We start from the raw sequence: 20,383 nt of genomic DNA, 5'->3' as shown, positions 1-20,383 counted from the left end.
TAATTGTTGTGTCAGATTATTTCTCTCTGTATTAATATTTGTGTCAGATTATTTCTTTGTGTATAAATGGCCCTGTCAGACTTTTATTCTGTGTATGGTTAATTAGCTTCCTGGATTTCTCTGAGATTCCAGATCAACTCTTGATTCTAATTTTTTTTTTAAATTTTATTTAGTTTTTGGACTTTGATAACGGCACATAAAAACATTGGTTTTGATTTACATTGTTAGGCTTTGCATTTTGCATTTGAGTTCACCTCAGCACAGTCCACTCATCCTGTCCATGGTCAGATTGGACTGTGGACCACAGTTAAATGCCTTCCATGTAGGCGAAAAATAATTTCTTATATGGATGGTTAGGAACTTAAGATGAAAAAATTATCATGTTTTAACACTCAGAGGTTGCTGTAGAAGTAGGTGTATGAGAAGGTGATATGCTATTTGCTATTTGTTCTTTATATCACTTGACTTGATTTCAATAATTTAATCTATTTTTTTCATGGTGGTTTTTTTTCTTCTTTCATTTATTTTCCCATCCTGGATTGCTGTTGCTCACATCCACCTGTAAACTTTATCAGAGTTCAACTGATCTAAGCTAAAAGAAATGCCAGTGAGTATTTTAGAAGGATAAATGTTCAAGGCTCAGTTATTTATGAACCAGCTTCCTCAGTACGCATACCTCATGCACCCTGACCTCTCTTTTATGTGTGAACCTAAATTTATTCTGTTGTAATTAATGTGCCATATGGGTCACATTATTCGTTTGTGTGCTGTTTGTTTATCCAATATCAAACAGAGATGCACAGAAATTCAAGCATTACATGTTGGCATGCAATAGCTGAAGCATTTTGGATTTCAGAGCATGCACATTAGTGAGGGGCTCATTAGGCAGGTATTATCCAGCCCACAACCCTGCCCGCACCCCGCCTCTCCCTTCAAGTCAGCTGGGATAGGCTCCAGCTCCCAGCAACCCTAAGTTAGAGTTTTACAAAAAAGGATGGGTGACTGGATAATTTGTCTCTAAGCACACTGGACTCTGCTTCATCAGTGTTTCTTGCTGGCTGCAGTAACTCATGCTAATCAGCACTAGTGTGGATAAGCAGCGATGAGCCAGGGGCTACATTTAGACAAGGAGAGCATTCGTACAGCTGCATCATGTTATTTGGACGACGCCAATGTTTAATATAATACGCTGCAGCTGCCGTATCTTTCGCTCTCCGCTGTCTTATCGCATAAACCCCACACAGCTTACCCCCAAATTGAATTAACAAATAAAAGAAAAACCTTTGCTGTACTTACTGAAAGAGTTGCATTTTGTGTTGGATCACGCTCACACTTTTGATTCCCTCCTTCTTTTGGATTAATGTCAGCCTTCTTAACAAAATGAATAGAGGCTCATCCTTAGAGGCTATTTTACAACATCACAGAAAAACTTTGTTTGTTAGAAACACATGAAAGCACAAGGCCTCTTTCACCCAAGCCAGAATGGGTAAGATTTATAATCTGAATCTTTGGATGCACTTTCTTTCCTTGGGGAAAAAAAGAGAGGTGAACAACTGAGAAAAACAGTTTCACCGATCAGAGCAGCACAGATGCAGGGAGAGCAATAAAGGTAATAATTATCCTCTACAAACACCATCAACCGACAGCGTCAACCTGCAGTCACCAAACAATCTCATCTTATTAAAATTCAGTGGCTATTCATTCATGTACATTCATGTGGGGGAAAAAAAAGTTTTTACATAATCCTGTTAAAGTCCACCCTTAATGATTCCACAGGAAGCAAGAGGGCAGTAGCAGCCAGGTGCTGCAAACAAATGCACTTGATCATCAGCAAGTGCGATCACCTCTATAAAAGCACAAGCCTGATTGAAATGCTGTGGTGGGACTTCATGAGAGCTGTGATTAAACAAATAAATGAAAAGCTCAAAGAAATGAAGTAACATTTCAAAGAAAGGCTATATGAAATTCCTTTAATATGATGTTAGAGACTAATAATGTCATACAGAAAATTATTACTTAACGTTTTTGCTGCTAAAGGTGACTCAACAAATTATTGAATCATGTGGTTTCCTTAGTATTTCACAGGACTCCCTGCAGTCCTGTGAAATACTACACTAAGTTAAAGTTTTCTTCACATGACTGTATATTGAAGCTACATTTTGACTTCATGCTGGGTTATAAATTCGTTAAATAATCAGTTGTCTTTATGTGTAAACTTGTGCAGGGTTTGTGCTCTTGATCCTGAATAATTCTACATAAAACCAAAGATGCTAGTTTGTTGTTGCCTTTCACAAAATGTAATCAAAGTGAACTGAAAAGCCTCTTAAACACCTGGCTGTCTGCACCATCCCCTCATCCTGATTTCATTTTCCATTTTAGATATCAACACTGAGCCACTTTAGCTAATCTAAATTTCATATGATATGTTTAATACACCGCTAACCAGATTGCATCATTATCCATAATCTGCAAACCACGAAAAGTATGAGTGGCATGCAACGCAAACACTAACGGGGCAACCGTCCTGATTTAAATTCATGATGCACGTGCACATCTTCACATGCCTTTTTTGTGTTTGGATAAGTCAGATCAAAGTCTGTTTAAAAGGTGATCAGTGGTCCATTAACAACCTCATCACTTATCCATCTTCACTATTCAGGGAATCGCTTTACTTCTGGTACTTTCATCAGAAAGTGCTCTGAGCTCTGCAAACAAATCCTATAAATTCTCTGATCATTATTCATACACTTCAGGCTTTAAGAGGGGAGTTCCTAAAAATACCCCCACTTTTTTCTGTCTTTCACACATACACAGTATTTACATATGCATTTTATCCCACACACACACACACACACACACACACACACACACACACACACACACACACACACACACACACACACACACACACACACACACTTATAAGCTGCCCTCTCCTGCTCTCTCTCCTTCTTTTTTCCTCCATTTCTCTGCAGCACACAGCTCTGCAGTGAGGAGATAAAGTGTCTCCTTCTTCTTCTTCATCCTCATCGTCTGAGTCCCTTCCCCCAGCACACCAACTATCCTTCTTTGGGGTCCAAACCAGAGAGGGATAAGAACCACAGAATGAGGGGAAGGTGAGGAAAAGGGGGACAACAGTGCACTGCAGAACGAACAAACGAATTTAGGTGATTTAGTGGCCATTCAAGAACAGCTACTGCTGCTGCTGCTTGGATTGAAGCCAAGTACGTGTTTGATTGGCTGGGGAGACTGAGTTCCCCTCTCACCTGCACAGGTCGGGAAGATTGATGCTAAAGGGTGTGGGAGGTTGAGAGGGGAGGAGGTGATGGAAGGAAAGACAGAGGGTCATCTCAAAAGAAAAAGCAGTGGAGTAGGGATTTGTGAGAAAGGATGGCCCTCAGCCTTTCATTTTTATGAGTTCTTCCTCCTCCTCCTCAGGTGTGGTTGGACATTAATTTAACACTTTATCTGATCATTCACATTTCAGGGAGATGCAGGACTGGCAGAGACAGGCATGACATAGATGTGAGTAGACCCACTGGAGCCAGCAGGGCGCCCTGCTTTAGAATAAATTGTTTGATGTAATTTTCCCCTTGCGGGAGCAGCAGGATTGGCTGCCTGGACGGCAGTTAATGGTGACTCATATACAAAGCCCAGAGGACCCCCCCCCCCCCCCCACACACACACACACACTCTCTCTCTCCTCTTGTAATTGGTCTTCTGCTGTTGCTCTCCACGCGGTCGAGACGCCCCCGTGTGGCGCACAGCAGAAGCGCGGGCATCGCGGGTGGTTTAAAAGCCCCGGCTGAGGAGGCGCATCCCACAGACCCGAGGAACTCTACACCGGGAAAAGTTTACCTCCAACTACTGTGGACGACTTAAAGCTGGGAGAAACAGCAAAGATGGCAACTCAACCGCAGCAGCCGCCCCAACTGCACCTGGCTGAGCTGACCGCAGCGCAGTTCATCGACATCTGGAAGCATTTTGACGTAGACGGTCAGTGCGCTCAAGTGTCCGCCTGTCTAATGACTGTGGAACTAGCCATCGGATCAATTTGTGTTTATTACTAAACAGTAATTATGTAAAAGATGGGGTTGAAATTAGTGCATATAAGAGAATTTTGTGTCCAGCTAGAGTTGAAAACCTTTTGTGCGTTAAAAAAAAGAATTCAGCGACTGTAAAATGTAGTAAAAAATCTGCAGAATCAGTGCAGTAATGTCACAAACTGCAGTAAGAAAATTGAACTAATAGGTTACTATATATAGGATACATTTGTGATATGAGTAAACAGTTTTCCTGTTTTACTTAGTAAAATCCACCAGATTAAATCACTGTTGGTCATTTACGTTGTGACTTTATTTACTATAGAAATGTGTCAGGGGGTCTGCAGTGGATTGTAAAGTTGTGTTACGAAGAGGATGCTGACAAAGAGGGCGAAGGGAAAAAACAGATCAGAAGCAGTGAGACGAAGGGCTGAAAGATAGAAAAGAGAGAGTGAAGGGGAGATAGGGGAGAGAGCGATGTGGATGCAGAGGAGGGAGGGGGAAAGGGGTAGCAGGGTGGGGGATGGAGGGAGCGTGAAAAGGTAAGAGATGAGAGGATGCAAGAGTGAAGGAGTGTGTTTTTCTCTCTCTGGATTTTGTTGGGTGGAGCTTACAGTGAAGTGGAGAGTGGATGGTGTGTGTGTGTGTGTGTGTGTGTGTGTGTGTGTGTGTGTGTGTGTGTGTGTGTACTTGTTATGAGGATCAGTTTGAGTTTTAGACCACTGGATTGAGGACATGTTGGATGATCCTGTCTATCACAGCCCTCCACTTGCTTTTAGGGTTAAGGATATAAACAGGTTCAGGTTAGGGTCGATGTTAAAAGATGGCCATGTAAATGTGCCAGAATGCATGCTCACTGGCAAACAGCCACTTATATAAGGGCCTTCATTAATGCAAGTGTTAATTTCATTTAATAAGATATAGGTATTTTTACTCTGGTCTGTATTTATCCATGTATATTGTTTTAGTGTGAGCTGTTGCATTGGAGAACAAGTGGAACTTTCTGTGTGGCATTTAAAGCACCAAAACAAGCAAACAAGCAAATAAAAACCTACCTTGAACTGTTGAGAGAGGTTTCAGGCCTATTTTCTACTAAGCAACCCAATCACTCTCCAGGAGAAAGTGACCATCTTCCCATGCCTCCATGAGGGGCTCATGTGTGAGCTGCAATGTTAGCTACAGTCATGTAAAAAACTAGTTACACCCTACCTGCTTTCATAGGAATATGAATATGCAGCTAGGTGCTGCTGATCAGGTGACCTTGATTAAATGCTTATATGAGGACGTCTGCTGGTCTGAAACATTCACGTGTGTTAGCACAATACCGCAATGTTCACAGGGGTAGACAAGGCTAGATGTCCAATGCTCAGAGAAACTGCAAAAGGCCCAGACTTTAGTGGCCCCAGTTAGCATGTTAAAAGTTAAACTAAAAAGCCAAACAAGTATGACTTTTTCGAATGGGTTGGCTGGACAAACTCTCTTCTCTCTAAAAAGAACGTTGCAGCACAGCTTAGGTCTGCAAAGTTGCATGTGAACAACCCACACAACTTCTGGAACAATGTCAATTGAAGCGGAAATGTTTGGCCATAATGCACAGCACTGTGTTTGGAGAAAACCAAACACAGCACATCAGCAAGAACACCTCAGACCAGCTGAAGCCACTGAGGTGTTCGTTGGCGGGGGTGACACGATGCCACTGATATGAATGAGCTTGTTAAACTTGTTACAGTCCAATAACTCCAGCCGTACTTACCTTGTTCATTTTGAATCTTTATTCCACTTCCCTCTGTTGTATTTGATGTCAACAGTTCTCTTTATCCAACACCATATCATGACAGCACAGCAGTCACAAACTGTTTGCTCCTTCCGAACAACAACACACCTGCCGCTAATTACGTGTGTCTACCTTAAATACATTCCCATAGACACACCATGTTGTAAAACACAAAAGGTGACCTCTAGCGGCATACATAAGGTACCAACATAAAAAATGGCTCCTACATCAGCCGTTAAGCATCATGGTGGAGGGGTGGTGATTTGGACTTGTTTTTGCAGCCACAAGATCTGAGCACCTTAAAGTCGTTGAGTTAACCATGAACTGCTCTGTATACCAAAGTATTCTAGAATCAAATGTGAGGCCATCTGTCCAGCAGCTAAAGCTTGGCCAAAATTGGGTCATGCAACAGAACTATGATCCCAAGCACAGCAACAAATCTGCAAGAGAATGGCTGCAAAAGTAAAGAATCAACGTGCAGCGATGGTCCAGTCAAAGTCAAGACTTCAACCTGATTGACGCCCCCTGGAGGTACCTTAGAAAAACTGCAACTGCTCACAACCGTCAATGCAGTGAAGCAACATTGTAAAGTGGGCCACAATGATAAACCCATACAGAAAACAATTACTTGAATGTATTTCTGTGACAGATGTTTCTACAGGAACAGTCCTGATCTTTAGAGGACTGCAGCTATACGCTTTCTTTGTTTTGTTTTGGGGATGTGGATAGTAGAAAGAAAATTCTCAGTGCAAGCACAATAGATTTTTTTGAGTATCTGGGTCATGATTTCAAGAAAAAGACCAGATTTTGAAATGCATTTTCAAACTTTGAAAATTACAAGGCAGGAGAAGGCAGACATCTCTACAGCCAGCATCTCCGAAACTGGACAGTTTGCACTAAAATGAATATGAATATAGCATAACTTGCATCACAGAGGAAAGCAATGATCAGAGTAATTAATTTTGAGGTAGACTTCATTATAAAATATCTTTAAAGTAACATTAAGTGCTCAAGGTGGAATGAAATTTTCAGTTTTTTATTTTAATTTCTAAGATTTGAAATGAAAACAAATCTTATTTTAGTCTATAAATGGATCAAAACTACAAAAGCTGTTATATCAGTTTCAAGGAATAAAAGTAAATAAAATTCCTAAGTTTAGTCTAAGTTTAGTTGATGCATATTTACAATTAGTGATATTATATCTGATATACAAATAGATATTTGTTTAACTGTGGGGCAGCTGAACTGCAGAAGAGTGCTTTCATCGCCCCACTTTGTTTCACGATGAGCCGATCCAGCTATACATATTTTCATTTTGCAACTTCAGTTGAAAGATTACCCTTTGCCTTTAGACAACAATTCTGATGGCAAAAGAGCCAAACGGGACAGGCCAAAAAAAAAAAAAAAGATTACCCTCTGAAGCCATTGAGAAAAAGTCATGACCTTTAGTTGTCCGATAAATTTGCAGTTTGTTTTCATCGAACAGCACAGCCTGACAGTACTGCAGTGGCCCACAGAGCTTTCACAATAAGCCTCACTGTAAATCCTGCTCCCTTTCAACACTTTAGCTCATTTTAACCCCAATTTGTTCCTAATCTAAGTTATTTTTGTGGCTTAACTGTGCCTGTAGAAGGAGAGGGTTAGGAGCAGCTCAGTAAAGGTGAGAAGTAATTATTTCCCCACTCCAAGATGGACTAAATTGCAAAAGTGAGAGAAATGAGTTAATCACAACCTCGACAGTCTGTTTTGGATGATATGTAGGCAGTGCGCTTTTGTTGACTGAAAGGGCATCAACAAATTCCTTTCTGTAGTGCAGCAAGGATTGTATTTACCAGACGGATGCAGTCACAGTGACACTAACCACTGGTTTGTAGATTCTTGTTTGGAGACCTCAAGTTAACCAGTTAGATTTTCTGAAAGCATATGTCATAGGTGAAAAGTGATAAACTGAGGACATTGACTGGATGCTCAATCATGAGGTAGTCACATCCTAAAGTATATCCTGCTGTATTATAAATTCTACTCTAAATGGGACCATATTAATGCAAAATGAACATTGCTTTGCATTAAAGAAGATTTTAAACTCATGATTGGTACCACAAACTCACGGGGAAAATGTTTATTAAGTTCATAAATCACTGTCAAGTATGATTATTTTCTTATAGATTTTTATTAAATTGAACTCATTTTGTGAGTGCAAATGGTTGTTTGTCCCTGTGTGTTAGCCCTGCGACAGACTGGCGACCTGTCCAGGGTGTACCCTGCCTCTCGCCCTATGACAGCTGGGATAGGCTCCAGCGCCCCCCGCGACCCTGAAAAGGATAAGCGGAAGCAAATGGATGGATGGATGGATGGATGAACTCATTTTTTTAAACCAGAGGAGCTGCCCCCTGTTGGTCATTAAAAAAACAACAGCCGGGTTTCACTTTTCAGACCCGGTGACTTTATCCATCTTTGATATAAAGTGTATCTGACAGAAGACTTTGCTTTGCAGGGAATTAAACACAAAGAATGAATCATATATTCCTCTTTGTCATACAAACAAAAACAACTCATACAGCTGATACTGCAGCATGTGGAGCCTCATGTGGGTTTGTGTTCACACCTAGGGGTGAAACACTCAGGTGCCCTCTCTGAGAAATCTGTTTCCCACATGACCCTCTTTTGTCATTTTTAGTCATCGTGCATCAGCTGAATTGTTTCCGAGGTGTCACTGAGCAATCAGCAGTTGAGCTGTGTTTTTGTTTGGGGAGAGAAAGGACTGCATCTGCTCAGTGTGCAGTGGTGCGCTCCATGTGACAGCTGAGATTCGGACTGCAACATAAACTCTGGCAGCGGGCGCCGATGAGCTGAGAGGTGTTGCTTATGTAGGCGCGGGGCGCAGACATATGATAGAAATATCACCACAGATTATGCGCTCTTTTCCAACCTCCTTAGCATCCACCCATTCACTTTCTTTGCTGGGAGGCTATCACATCTGGCAAAAGGTTAAAGGCAGTGGACACCCTGGCTTGAGCACCACTCCACCACAAGGCCAGCACAGAGAGAAAAACTGCCACGATCAATTTAAATTAACCAGTTCTGAAAGATAGTGGGAAGAAACAAGCACCCACTCACGCACATAGAGAACGCACAACATCCACATACAAACGCTCAAATCGACTCTTTTCACTATGAGACAACTCTGTACCATATCATTTAATAAAATGTATTAAAATAAGGATTCCTCCTTATTTTAATACATTTTATTTTAATACCAAAGATATTTTTTGTTTTTTGGACATTTTATCTTTGCTTGTTCGTTCACTCGTTCAGTTATTTATCTATACAAGTAATAGTGTGATGCAAAAATTAATGGTCAGACTGTTGACCCTTTCTCCTGACATCTTGATGACCAGATGATTTTTATAGCTTAAATTCTGCAATTTAAAAGCTCTCTATCATTAATTTGCACTTTGATAGAGATTATGGTCGTCCAGCCATTTTACCATTTAAATCCCAGCCTCTTAGAAACAGTAAAAAATAAAGGGAATCTCAACTGAACATCACTATCTGCTGAACCGAGGCTGTGTAGTTTTTGCATGTTGTATCTTTTGGGGTTTTTTGCACCCAAAGCTTTGTAATCTTTCTCTGAAAAACTGACATGTTTATGTCGAAACATCAGCTCACCCATAGCCCAGATGGAGACATGGAGCACCTATCAGATAAAGTGTCCAAATAATGCTGGGCACCGAGATGAGAGGAAGGGAGGGAGGGACGAAGGGAGGGAGAAAACGATCAAAAAGGAAGGGAGATGAGAGAATAAGAGATTAAGACAGGAGCAGAGTGCATCTCTGCATTTTACTCTATGTCTATTTTTGCAACATAAAAAGCAACCCCTCCCCCCTTGGTATAGTACACAGATGGGACTCATTCTTATGATTAAAAAGAGACTGGGGAGTGTAATTTATGTTACCCTGTTAGTGGAACTTGCAGGCAAACCAGTGAAGTAAATTATTGTGTTAAATTATCTCGGGTCATGTGATCGTCATAAGAAGCACAAACCCAGACAGAGGGACAGGATGCCCCAATAAGCATCAATCTGACCGAACACTTTCACCCTCTTAGGCAAGAAAACGAAGCGCTCATTATGCTGCTTACACTCTGGCAGCGCTTGACTGTTCTTTTATTTATTTCAGCATGACACTGAATCGCCACACAGCTAAATGTCAGCTTAGCATGACCTTGTTTTTGTGTAACATACCTCTCCAGTTCATCAGAGTAAGTTTTACTTCTGTAGAGATGATATAGCAGCTGGTCATCTTATTTCCCAGTGTGGACGTCCTCCAGGATTCACTCATATCTTGTCCAGTGGTCATCCAGAGTTTTATTCAGATTTTTGTGCTGATTTGATGGATGGACCAGCCAAATATATTTAGAGAGTGATTTTGGTGAAGCTGTGGGCATGTACAGGCTCCATATACACTCCTGTGAACTGCTTACTGGGGTAAGAGGACTTGAGACCGAACTAGAGCTCAATGTTTGGCGGCTGTTGCCAAATTTAAAGAACCCCTGGTGACCTTTAATCACTCATCCACATCTGAGTCTTTAATTAAACTTTTGAACAGTCAACAAAACTTGAGGCGACTTAAAAGCCTCATAACATCATTTGTGCCAAACTAATTTTGTTCCTCTGATGCGCCGCAGGAAATGGTTACATCGAAGGGAAGGAGTTAGAAAACTTCTTCAGCGAGCTGGAGAATACAAGACGAGGAGCAGGGATGGTGAGTGTGTTTACTCTTTGTACATCCATCAGTTTATTTTCTTCCACTTGTCCAATTCAGGGTTGTGGGGGTGTTGAAAAATTTGTCCCAGCCGTCATAGGGCAAGAGGCAAAGTACACCTTGGAAAGGTCGCCAGTCGATCATCAAGAGACAGACAGCCATTTACGCTCCTATACACACCTACAGTCAATATAGAATCACCAATTAACCTAAGGTGCATGTCTTTGGAGAGAAATGGAGGCAAACTCCACATAGAAAGAGCCTGAATTTGAACCCAGGAAACCTGAAGCTTCTTGTTGTGAGGCAACAGCGCTGACCACTGCACAACCGTTTTGCCCTAATCAGTTAATATAAATGGACAACTTGCCTATCGCTCAGCTTCAAGTGAAGTGAAGTCAAAATTTATCCCTGTATCATATCAGTTGATCAAAGTGCTGGCTGTTATATTATATAGAACAGTCACTAAATTAAAAATAAATATGAACTATAAAATAAAATATACAATAAAAAACATAAACCTTGATTGTAAAATATAAATCTTGGTTAAAAAAAAGAAAAATCCTCAAATAAAAAAATATTAGAAGTAAATTGCACAATAAAAAAATATCACAAGGTGCTTTATATTGCAAGCTAAAAACACTACAATAATACTGTAATCAGATGAGCTCCTGTAGCCTTTATATGTGCAAAATCTGCGTCACTTTATCACGAGAACGTGCATGTATTAATTTGGTGATACAGAAAATGTATAAATGTTGTTATGCTTGATGCTGATGTGCTACAAAGTGTATTTTACTCTGTTAGAATTTCAGCTATTCGAACACAAAATACACAACAAGAATACCCGTTCAGTCACTAAAATTACTTTCACATTGATACTAAAAACGAAACAAACTAAAGTGATTCTCACATTTCCTTCAGTACAAGACTGAGGTATGGTAACATTTTAAAGTTGAAATGTATCCAGTTTAAGGTTTCAGAGCTCTAATGTGCTGCTGCCACCTCAGAAATAAACACCACCATTAAGAGTGCATTCAATTATAATTGAATTAAAATCTTTGTTCATGCAATAAATCCCAAGATAAATGATTCTCTCCAGCATTTATCTAATGGCTTATTTATAAAAATGTTGCATTATATTTTTTTACCACCATTTTATTCATCATTATCATCATCATCTGATAATGTCTCAGATTGGAGTGGGTGGCACTCATAGGGATCATTTTGTGCAGATCAAGAGACATATGGCCACTTTTTATGCTTCTTCTACCCTCTGCAAAGGCAGAGCTTGTAAACCTAAAAGTATTCCACTGAAAGCCCCAAAATCATGTATTTATTTTTAGCCCATGATGTGCGGGGCTTAGAATAAAGAGGTTGAGAGCTGGAGGAAGAGAGCTGTCTATTTTCAGATTGTGGTGTTTTGTTCTGTTTTCAAGAGTAATGCCCATTACTAAACCTTACTCTATAAGAGTAACCTTTCATATATTTCATATATCTTGATAAGTGTAATTCGATGTGTTTGCAGGATCCCTCACACGCCACATTCAAAGAAAAGATGAAAGAGTTCATGGCCAGCTTTGACAAGAATTCTGATGGGAGAATTGAGATGTCAGAGGTGAGAACAATTTATTTTCTTACAAACTTTTTATCCAGCCTCATTCATCCTCTTCTGTTCCCTGTTTGTCTTCACTGTGAACGGCAATTGTTTATATGAAGCCTACATTTCAAATGCTTCCCACTCTGTAACTACAAACCAATAACATAAAATATGTGATGTTGGTTAATAATCTTCCCATTTCTTCATGTATCACTCTGCAGTTGGCTCAGATTCTGCCCACAGAAGAAAACTTCCTGATCTGTTTCAGAGAGTTTGTTGGATCCAGTTCTGAATTCATGGCAGTAAGTTGGCATATATACACATCTGTGTCCCAGGCTTTAACTGTTGATATGCAGCGAGCACTCTTACATAACCCTACAAATTTGGTCAGCCAAGCGCATATTCTTATCCAAAGCCATTCAGCTGAATGTAAAGAATTAGCCTCCTTCCTTCTGTGCTTCTTTTGAAGTCCCATATTTTGGAGGGAAAGTTGCTCAGTGACTAATAAATCTTAGTGAGCTGTGAAATTTGCTCACAATCGCCTCAAGTCCGTGTGCCATTACAGCCCGTCCTGTGGGACGCCCGTTCAGCTGACTCACATTTCCTTTAATTTTCCTCCCAAGTTAGGACACCTGTTTCGTACAGAGACAATCCACTAGGTGTGAATTGTTAATTAGAACCCTGGATACTCATAAAATAGTCGATATTGTCCTAAAAACTGCTGTGTTTGAGATCTAGGTCACACTCACGCCTGGCAGCAGAATGACATCACTGATGTGCATAAATTCTCTTTGGCCATTTTGATGAATAGTTGAAATAACCTAAAATTAGAAGCAATTAGTAAATAGAGTAAATAGTTATCTGATGACTCTGAGCCTGAAAAGCATCTTTATATCACCTATAATGGATTAATTACATTGAAGGAGTTTTTCCAGAGATATTTTAACACCTTGTGCTTAATAAAGCAGAGATTTCCTGTTTGAGAGAAAACATCTGGTGAGCTTAAATTGTAAATAAACTGTACAAACACACACTTGATGTGCGCTACTTTAGAAGGTTTTTAGTGGTGCGATGTTCAGGCTGTTCTGTGTGTTAAAGCTATTCTCAGATAGCCATACATTATGAATGGAGCACAGCTTTGTGCAGGGGAAACGCAGAGAGCGCTGGAGGACTTTTAGGTATCCATCTTTGATGAGGTCTTTCACAGAGTCAACATTTACACAGTGTTTGGTTTTACTTGCGTTTTTATGAGTGTGTAAAGATTTAGTTTTATTATTTTACTGTCAAAGTGGTTAAAGATGATATGGTGTTTTCTGAAAACATTATTCTTGTCCGACAGGCCTGGCGGAAGTATGACACTGACCGCAGTGGATACATTGAATCGAATGAGCTGAAGGTAAATCACAAATAAAGCAAAAATAAATGTAGTATCATTATGCAGATGGACCGTTTTGTTGGTTTTGTTCATGCATTTTAGAAATCTTCTCTGCAAACCATTTTCTTCAGACTCTAGGTAAATGTGACCCAGTGTGTGACCCTATGTAGTCTTCGTCATGGACTATCCATGTATGTAATCCTAAACAGATTGAGTGGCTCCATCTCTGCGTGCAGACACGCTTTGCTGCATCCACATAAAAGCATTAATTCAAACTTTAGGTCTTTTCCTCCTGATTCAGGCCTACACAACACTTCTAATTATAAATGAAACAGCAAAAGATGACTTCAGTAGTCTCTATGTGTGCTACTATACAGCTGATTGCTGCATGGGGCAGTGATCTGTGCAGTAAATTCAAATTCATCACTATGGCTGCTGTATTGCCCCTACATGTGATAATAACTAATTAATATCACACGTAGGGGCAATTTACATAGACACGCCAGTATTTAAGACATATTTAGAAAATGCTTTGACTAGTTACACATGTCATTTTCCTTTCACAACCAAAAGGCAGCAGTAAGTAGATAATATGTGGAGTGTGACTGGCTGTGCAGCGAATACACTAAACTAATCTGTCCTTGGTTGAGATGATTCATTTCTGTATGTTACGCTGTTGGAAGAATCGGTGCTACTGATTGAACTACTCTGAAACTGCACATGGACATGACGCACTCCATTAAAAATTCTGTCATGTGAAAAACAAAACCTCAACTTGAAAACAAATACTCAGCTTGCTCATCTAATCAGTGGCTGAGGTGGTTATTTTGTTCTCACTTCAGGGTTTCCTGTCAGACCTGCTGAAGAAGGCGAACAGAAACTATGAAGACAAGAAGCTTAATGAATACACGCAGACGATTGTGAGTGCCACGAGGCAAAGATTGCAAACATTGCAGCCCATTAGCACAGAATAACCCTGTATTGCTGTGGGCTAAACACTTAACTGCCACATTTAAGCTCCCTTGAGTAGTTAATATGTGATACATTACTTCAATAAATTCCCTGTTAATTTTCTTTCTGTGTAGCTAAATATGTTTGATCTTAATGGCGATGGGAAGCTGGGCCTCTCTGAGATGGCCAGGTGAGTGTCGTCTTTGTGTTATTTGTATGTTAGGAACATTTTTAAAACTTTTCTTTAAGGACATCGTTCATATGTCTGTGTTTCACCACAGGCTCTTGCCGGTCCAGGAAAATTTCCTGCTGAAGTTCCAGGTAAGATTATGCTTATAAGCGACAAAAGCCTGTTCCTTCAGATCCCGTCAGTTCTTGTTGATGTGAATAAGTCAGAAGCTGAAGAGCTCTCCAGAGATTCAGAACAAAATTATATATGATAGCTAAATATATGATAGTCTAAGTTCCCCTCCTGCAGCCAGATGGGCTCCATGTTTCTTGGAGTATTGAGATGGGATTTCTAGGATGAACATCTTTCTCTGTGAATGCCTGATTGAGCTGGGATTTTGTAAACCACTGAGGCAGTCCAGCCAGGCAGATAAGACCTGTCTGGCAGGACAACAACGTTGGTCAGGTACAGTCACGTAAGAAAGAAAGGTTTCACAGGAAGAGGCTTAGCAGCTAGGTGCTGCTAATCAAATCTGCTTGATTAATTGATCATCGGGAAGTGTCAGCAACGCTATACAAAAAAAACCAAAAAAAACAGAGGTTTTGGCAGTTCACTGGTCTGTAGCACATCTGTAGCACTCAGATGTGTGTTAATACATCTCCACAAACTCACATAAAAACCCAAAACCCACATCACAGACTCTACAGACTTCAGTTAGCACGCTAAGTGTTAAAGTTTGTGACAGAGAAAAAAGAACAAGTGTGGCCTGTTTGGCAGGGTTTCCAGCAAAAAGCTTCTTCTCTCTAAAAAAAAAAGAAAAAAATGGCAGCACATTTTATGTCTTCAACGTTACATCTGAACGAACCACTAGACTTCCAGAACAATGTCTTTTGGACACTTGCATGTCAGCACAAACACCTCATACCACCTGTCAGTGCAGTGGTGGTTGAGGATTGATGATTTTGGTTTGTTTTGCTGCCACAGGACCTAGGCACCTTGGAGTCAATGAGTAGACTATGAACACATCTATATACCAAAGTGATCTAGAGTCGGATGTGAAGCCATCTGTCTGACAGCTAAAGCTTGGCCCAAAGTGAGTTATGCAAGAGGACAATGATCCCAAACACAGCAGCAAATCTACAACAGAAGGGCTGAAAAAGGAAAAAAATCAACGTGTTACAGTGACCCAGTTAAAGCCGAGACTCTGACCTGCTTGAAAAGCTGAAGAAGTCTGTTACGTAGCACTTATTAGCAGGTGTCTGTGTGAACCTTTAACTCCTTGTCACTCCTGGGAACATTCACCACTGTTCCAGGTTTTCTCCATTTGTTGATAACGGCCCTCATTGTGGTTCAGTAGAGTCTCAAAGCCTTAGAAATGGCTTTATAACCCTTTCCAGGCTTTGTTTCTCAGCTCTTCTTGGGCTCTTCTAGCCTGCTTCAGGGTCTATTTAAGTCACGTCTTGACTATACAGGTCTGGCTCAGGTGTGGTGAGTGAAACTGAACCCAGCTTTCCAAAAAAATGTGGTTAATCACAGTTAACTCATTATTTTACAAACGGGGGAACACTTTCTCACACAGCAGATTGGATAGATTTTTCCCTTTAGTATTTACTCAGGTTATTTTTGTCTAGTGTTTAGTTTTTTGATTATCTGGATCATGTAAGTGTGACAAATATGCAAAAAAAAAAAGACATCAGGAAGAGGTGAAATACTTGTAAACAGCACTGTAGAAGATTATTATTTAAAAAAAGAAACATGACCTCTGTGTGTATAGGTTTCACCTTCCATTCCACATATACATCCCATGTGTACCATGTCATGATATGTACAGCTGACTTGTGAGGGCAGATCTGCAATTTCTTTCGGACAGAGGATTAGTCTGTCTGCTGAGGATTAACTGAACTCTAGTCCCAGTTATCATAATCTACATGGATTAATATCGGTTCTGGATCTGGTGGGGCTTTTACCGCTCTCTAGAAATACCCATCAGTTTCTAACAAATTTCACTCCTCTCTGTTTTTCTCTTACACACAGGGTATCAGACTCACGGTCAAGGAGTTTGACTCCATCTTCACTTTCTACGATCAGGTGAAAACAGCATGTCCCTCAGCTTCTTCCGTCATAGTTTATATTCCCTTCCTGTGTATTATGCATGGTGTGTGGTACCTAAACAGATGTGTGGAGCTGTGCTAGCAGCTTTGTAAAGCTGTACTGGAGCTAGTTGCTCAGATCAGAATGCTAACACCCTTACGGATAACTCTGAATATCTTACATTGTCAAGTGCTTGATGATTTTGTTTTGCTCTCTACTATAAATGTCACCCTCATGGGGATTGGTGGAAAACTGAGGATCAAATAATTCTGGATCATCATCACGGCCAAATGTCTTGGCAGTCTATATAATGTCATGGATTTGGGGATAGAAACACTAGTCAAAGATCCACATGTCACTGCAGGGATTAATAAAATCATTTTGATTTGATTATCATACAGAGTATCTGTGAAATACTTTCTAAACAAACACACTGGGTCAGACATGGGACACGCTGGGGAGATTATGCCTCTCAGCTGGCTCAGGAGCGTATCTGTGTTGCCCTGGAAGAGCTGGAGGCTGTGACCAGCGATAAAAGGGTCTGGGCATCCCTGCTTAGGCTGCTGCTCCTGTGACCCGGGCCCAGATCAGTGGTAGAAAGTGGATAGTTTTAGTTCTGCTATCATCTTGGGAATTTCAGTCTTTTGTTCTGCTTTAGTACAGAATGAATTACTTAAAAAACAAATTAATAGTGTGATGTAAAAAGCATCTGTCCTAATTAACAAAGAGGTGAGGTCTTAGTGTCTCAGTCTTAGCCTCAAAGAATCGCTGTGAGTGTTGATGAAGGGTGTACTGGCCGGTGTAGATGGATGGAGACGGCTGCAACTCCTTGGCAATACTGGTAAGTCTGGATAACAGGTAAGCACAGCAGAGCCAGGACCCAGGAAAAAGAGGAAGACATGGAGTCAAAGTGCCTCATACAAATGAGGGAGACGAACAATTTGACGGAGTTCTGCTGTCCTTCTAGCTACTATTCAGGATAATGTGATTGAACACAGGTGTAGATGGCTCCCAGTGGAGGCCATGCCCGAAGGCAGACTGAGGAAAACGTCAGCTTACTTCACCACCTGCACAGAAAAAGAAAAGAAAAGAAAAAGAAAATTTAATACATTGGATGTCCTAATTATGTTTTTGTGAAAAATCTTGCAAAAGTAATTGAAGTGTACTATTTTTTGTGTTGTTTAAAGGTTTCATTAGAATATCAGGCAGTTTGGCATATTTAGTGCAGTATTTTGGGGAAGATTACAGCAGGCTGTGGCTTACATGGTCAATGTTTGGATGTACATCAAGGGCAGCAGACATCAGTTTATATTTAAGGTCATGATTAGATTCACTCACTGAATTCAAATTTTTTGCTTTACAGCGTCAAATTGTGGAAAATCAGCCGAATAGCTCATGAAACATCTGCGTATATCTTGTTTAATTCAGTGGGATTATTCACAGCGTGCACACTAAGAAACTCACAAAACAAGTTGTTATGTGACTTATTTCTAAGCAGTTTTTTCCCCTATGCTGCACCTCTACACCTGATCCTCGGGTTCCCTCACCTGCTTCGATCCCTGCTTTTAGGAGAACTTTTCCTTGTCTGTATAATTCAGACCTCCTCTCTTGTCTCATCCACCAGGATGGTAACGGATGTATTGATGAGCAGGAGCTCGATGCTCTGCTGAAGGACCTCTGTGACAAGAACAAAATGGTAATGAATAGTCAGCCTATTGATTAATCAGTTCAGGTTACTTGTCTACTTGCTAAATATAGAGCAGAGATGAGATTGCTGTAGTGTAGAGTATGCTTATCCGCTGACTCGGTGTGCCCGTGTCATTTATGGCAGGACGTGGACTCAACCGGACTGGAGGATTACAAGAAGAGCATCATGGCTCTATCAGATGGAGGGAAACTGTACCGCACTGAGATGGAGATCGTCCTCTGCCGGGACTCCATGCTGTGACTCCTCTGCCTGGGACTCCTCCCCCCACTGCCTCCTCCTTCCTACCTCCTGATGTAACCTGCTGCATGTATGACCCCCAGCCTCGCTACACCACTTAGAGTGAAGACAAAAACGCTCCTGAAAGCACAGTGTACTGCAGCCCTGCTGTTTAGTCTTTGTACCATCAGAGTTTCTTCTTCTTCTTTTCTAAACATGCAGTTCAATAGTGAGACAGCTAGCAATGACTAAAGGAATATATTGAGTATTTATTCATTTGATGTCCCGTTTTTGATATGCGTTTCTATTTTTAAATTAATTTCTGTCGACATATGTTCCCCTCCTGTTGAATTCAAGTTGAATGCTTCTGTTGAATTTGTTTATTTATTTCAAACTCATTCACCATTTATTATTATGAGCTTGTTTTATTTGATGAGGCTTGTACTGTTTACTAAAGATATTACCGAAAGAATGAATAAATATAACATGACAGCTCTTGTCCCAGTTATTCACTCGCATCAAAAGAAGTCCCACCAGTGCATAAATACTGTTTTGTTACACATCAGCTAGCAGGGGGCTTGTTTCCACTGTGCCACAGCTGCCGCAGTAAGACGTTGATGTAGTCTGTTCTCACTCCTAGTGTCTCGTGGCGAGTACAACTGCAGGACAGATGCCCAGAGCAAGAGTGTTTTCTCCAGAGCACTCCACCTTCACTTTCTAATCTCCTGGTACCAGAAAGTGTGATGTAAAAAGAGCTTGTGCTACTCCATTTTTTATAGAGGAGAGCCTCAGAGGCACCAGTCTTTGAGATGAAGTCAGCAGAGGAAGACGAGCCAGAATACGAACAACAAAACAGCAGTAGGATGATTGCCTCGCTCTTTCTGAAACAGATAAGATAAGATAAGATAACCTTTATTAGTCCCACACGTGGGAAATTTGTTTTGTCACAGCAGGAAGTGGACAGTGCAAAAGTTATGAGGCAAAAATTAGAATACAATAAGAATAAATACAGTACACAACTGTACAGAATAGAATAAAATAAAATACTATATACAGTAGAATAAAATAAAATAAATATACAATAAGATAAAAATAGAATACAAATACAAATACTATATACAACTGAGTAAAAATACAACGATGACAGAAAGGATTATAGCAAAAACCTGGTATAATGCAGCAAAATATAAGAAATGATTGGTGATGTTAGTTAACTGGAACATAGTCTCCACCACAAAAGTGATCTTCCAGATATTTTCTATAGATTATGTGTGGAATAGTTCACCAAAACTGGAATAACATGAGGAAGAAGGCTCCAAAAGATGTGATTACACATCACTGGTATTTACATACTGGCAATTTTCAGTTGCTTTCTATATGAGAAGAGGGTCAACACCCCCCCGTACTTCAGCGCAATGGAACAGTCTACCTTTCATCAATTAATCATCAACTCTTTCATCTTTAATTAAACTCACTATCTTTAAAGCACACCCCTCCATGTACACCATCGCTGCCACTGCACACACTCTCAAAAAGTGCAGCAAATCTTAACTGTCACATACATGTGGGCATGCACACACACACATAACTTCCACAGCAGAGCACAGAGTGAAAAACTGGGCTGCAGATCGAGCTGTTAACTGCTGACAACAAGGAAACGAGAGTTATATCCGCTCTGATTCCCTCACACTCATCA

The 20,383-nt window shown here is 40.5% G+C and overlaps 2 protein-coding genes across 2 annotated transcripts in view; one reads left to right on the top strand and one right to left on the bottom strand.

Moving 5' to 3' along the window:
* gfod2 (glucose-fructose oxidoreductase domain containing 2) overlaps positions 1-20,383 on the bottom strand; it is a 317,249-nt gene that overhangs the window by 77,466 nt on the left and 219,400 nt on the right. The gene's annotated exons all lie outside the window — the stretch shown is intronic.
* On the top strand, positions 3,794-19,179 carry LOC309708409 (calretinin-like). Its single transcript, XM_082536429.1, has 11 exons — positions 3,794-3,996; positions 10,504-10,580; positions 12,106-12,195; positions 12,399-12,479; positions 13,517-13,573; positions 14,395-14,472; positions 14,638-14,693; positions 14,785-14,824; positions 16,707-16,760; positions 18,388-18,459; positions 18,595-19,179. Exons 1-11 carry the CDS (start codon positions 3,903-3,905, stop codon positions 18,709-18,711), a joined length of 816 nt encoding a protein of 271 aa, XP_082392555.1. The 5' UTR covers positions 3,794-3,902; the 3' UTR covers positions 18,712-19,179.

This window comes from Aulonocara stuartgranti (genome assembly GCF_965226115.1).
Source record: "Aulonocara stuartgranti genome assembly, chromosome: 1".
Classification (NCBI taxonomy): Eukaryota; Metazoa; Chordata; class Actinopteri; order Cichliformes; family Cichlidae; genus Aulonocara; species Aulonocara stuartgranti.
This window is presented reverse-complemented; position numbering and strand designations above follow the sequence as displayed.

Excerpts from the sequence above, each read along its gene's own strand:
- LOC309708409 (XM_082536429.1), top strand. The coding sequence starts at position 3,903 with ATGGCAACTCAACCGCAGCAGCCGCCCCAACTGCACCTGGCTGAGCTG. Across the intron at positions 12,196-12,398 it reads GGAGAATTGAGATGTCAGAG|TTGGCTCAGATTCTGCCCAC; the intron begins GTGAGAACAATT and ends ATCACTCTGCAG. Across the intron at positions 12,480-13,516 it reads CCAGTTCTGAATTCATGGCA|GCCTGGCGGAAGTATGACAC; the intron begins GTAAGTTGGCAT and ends CTTGTCCGACAG.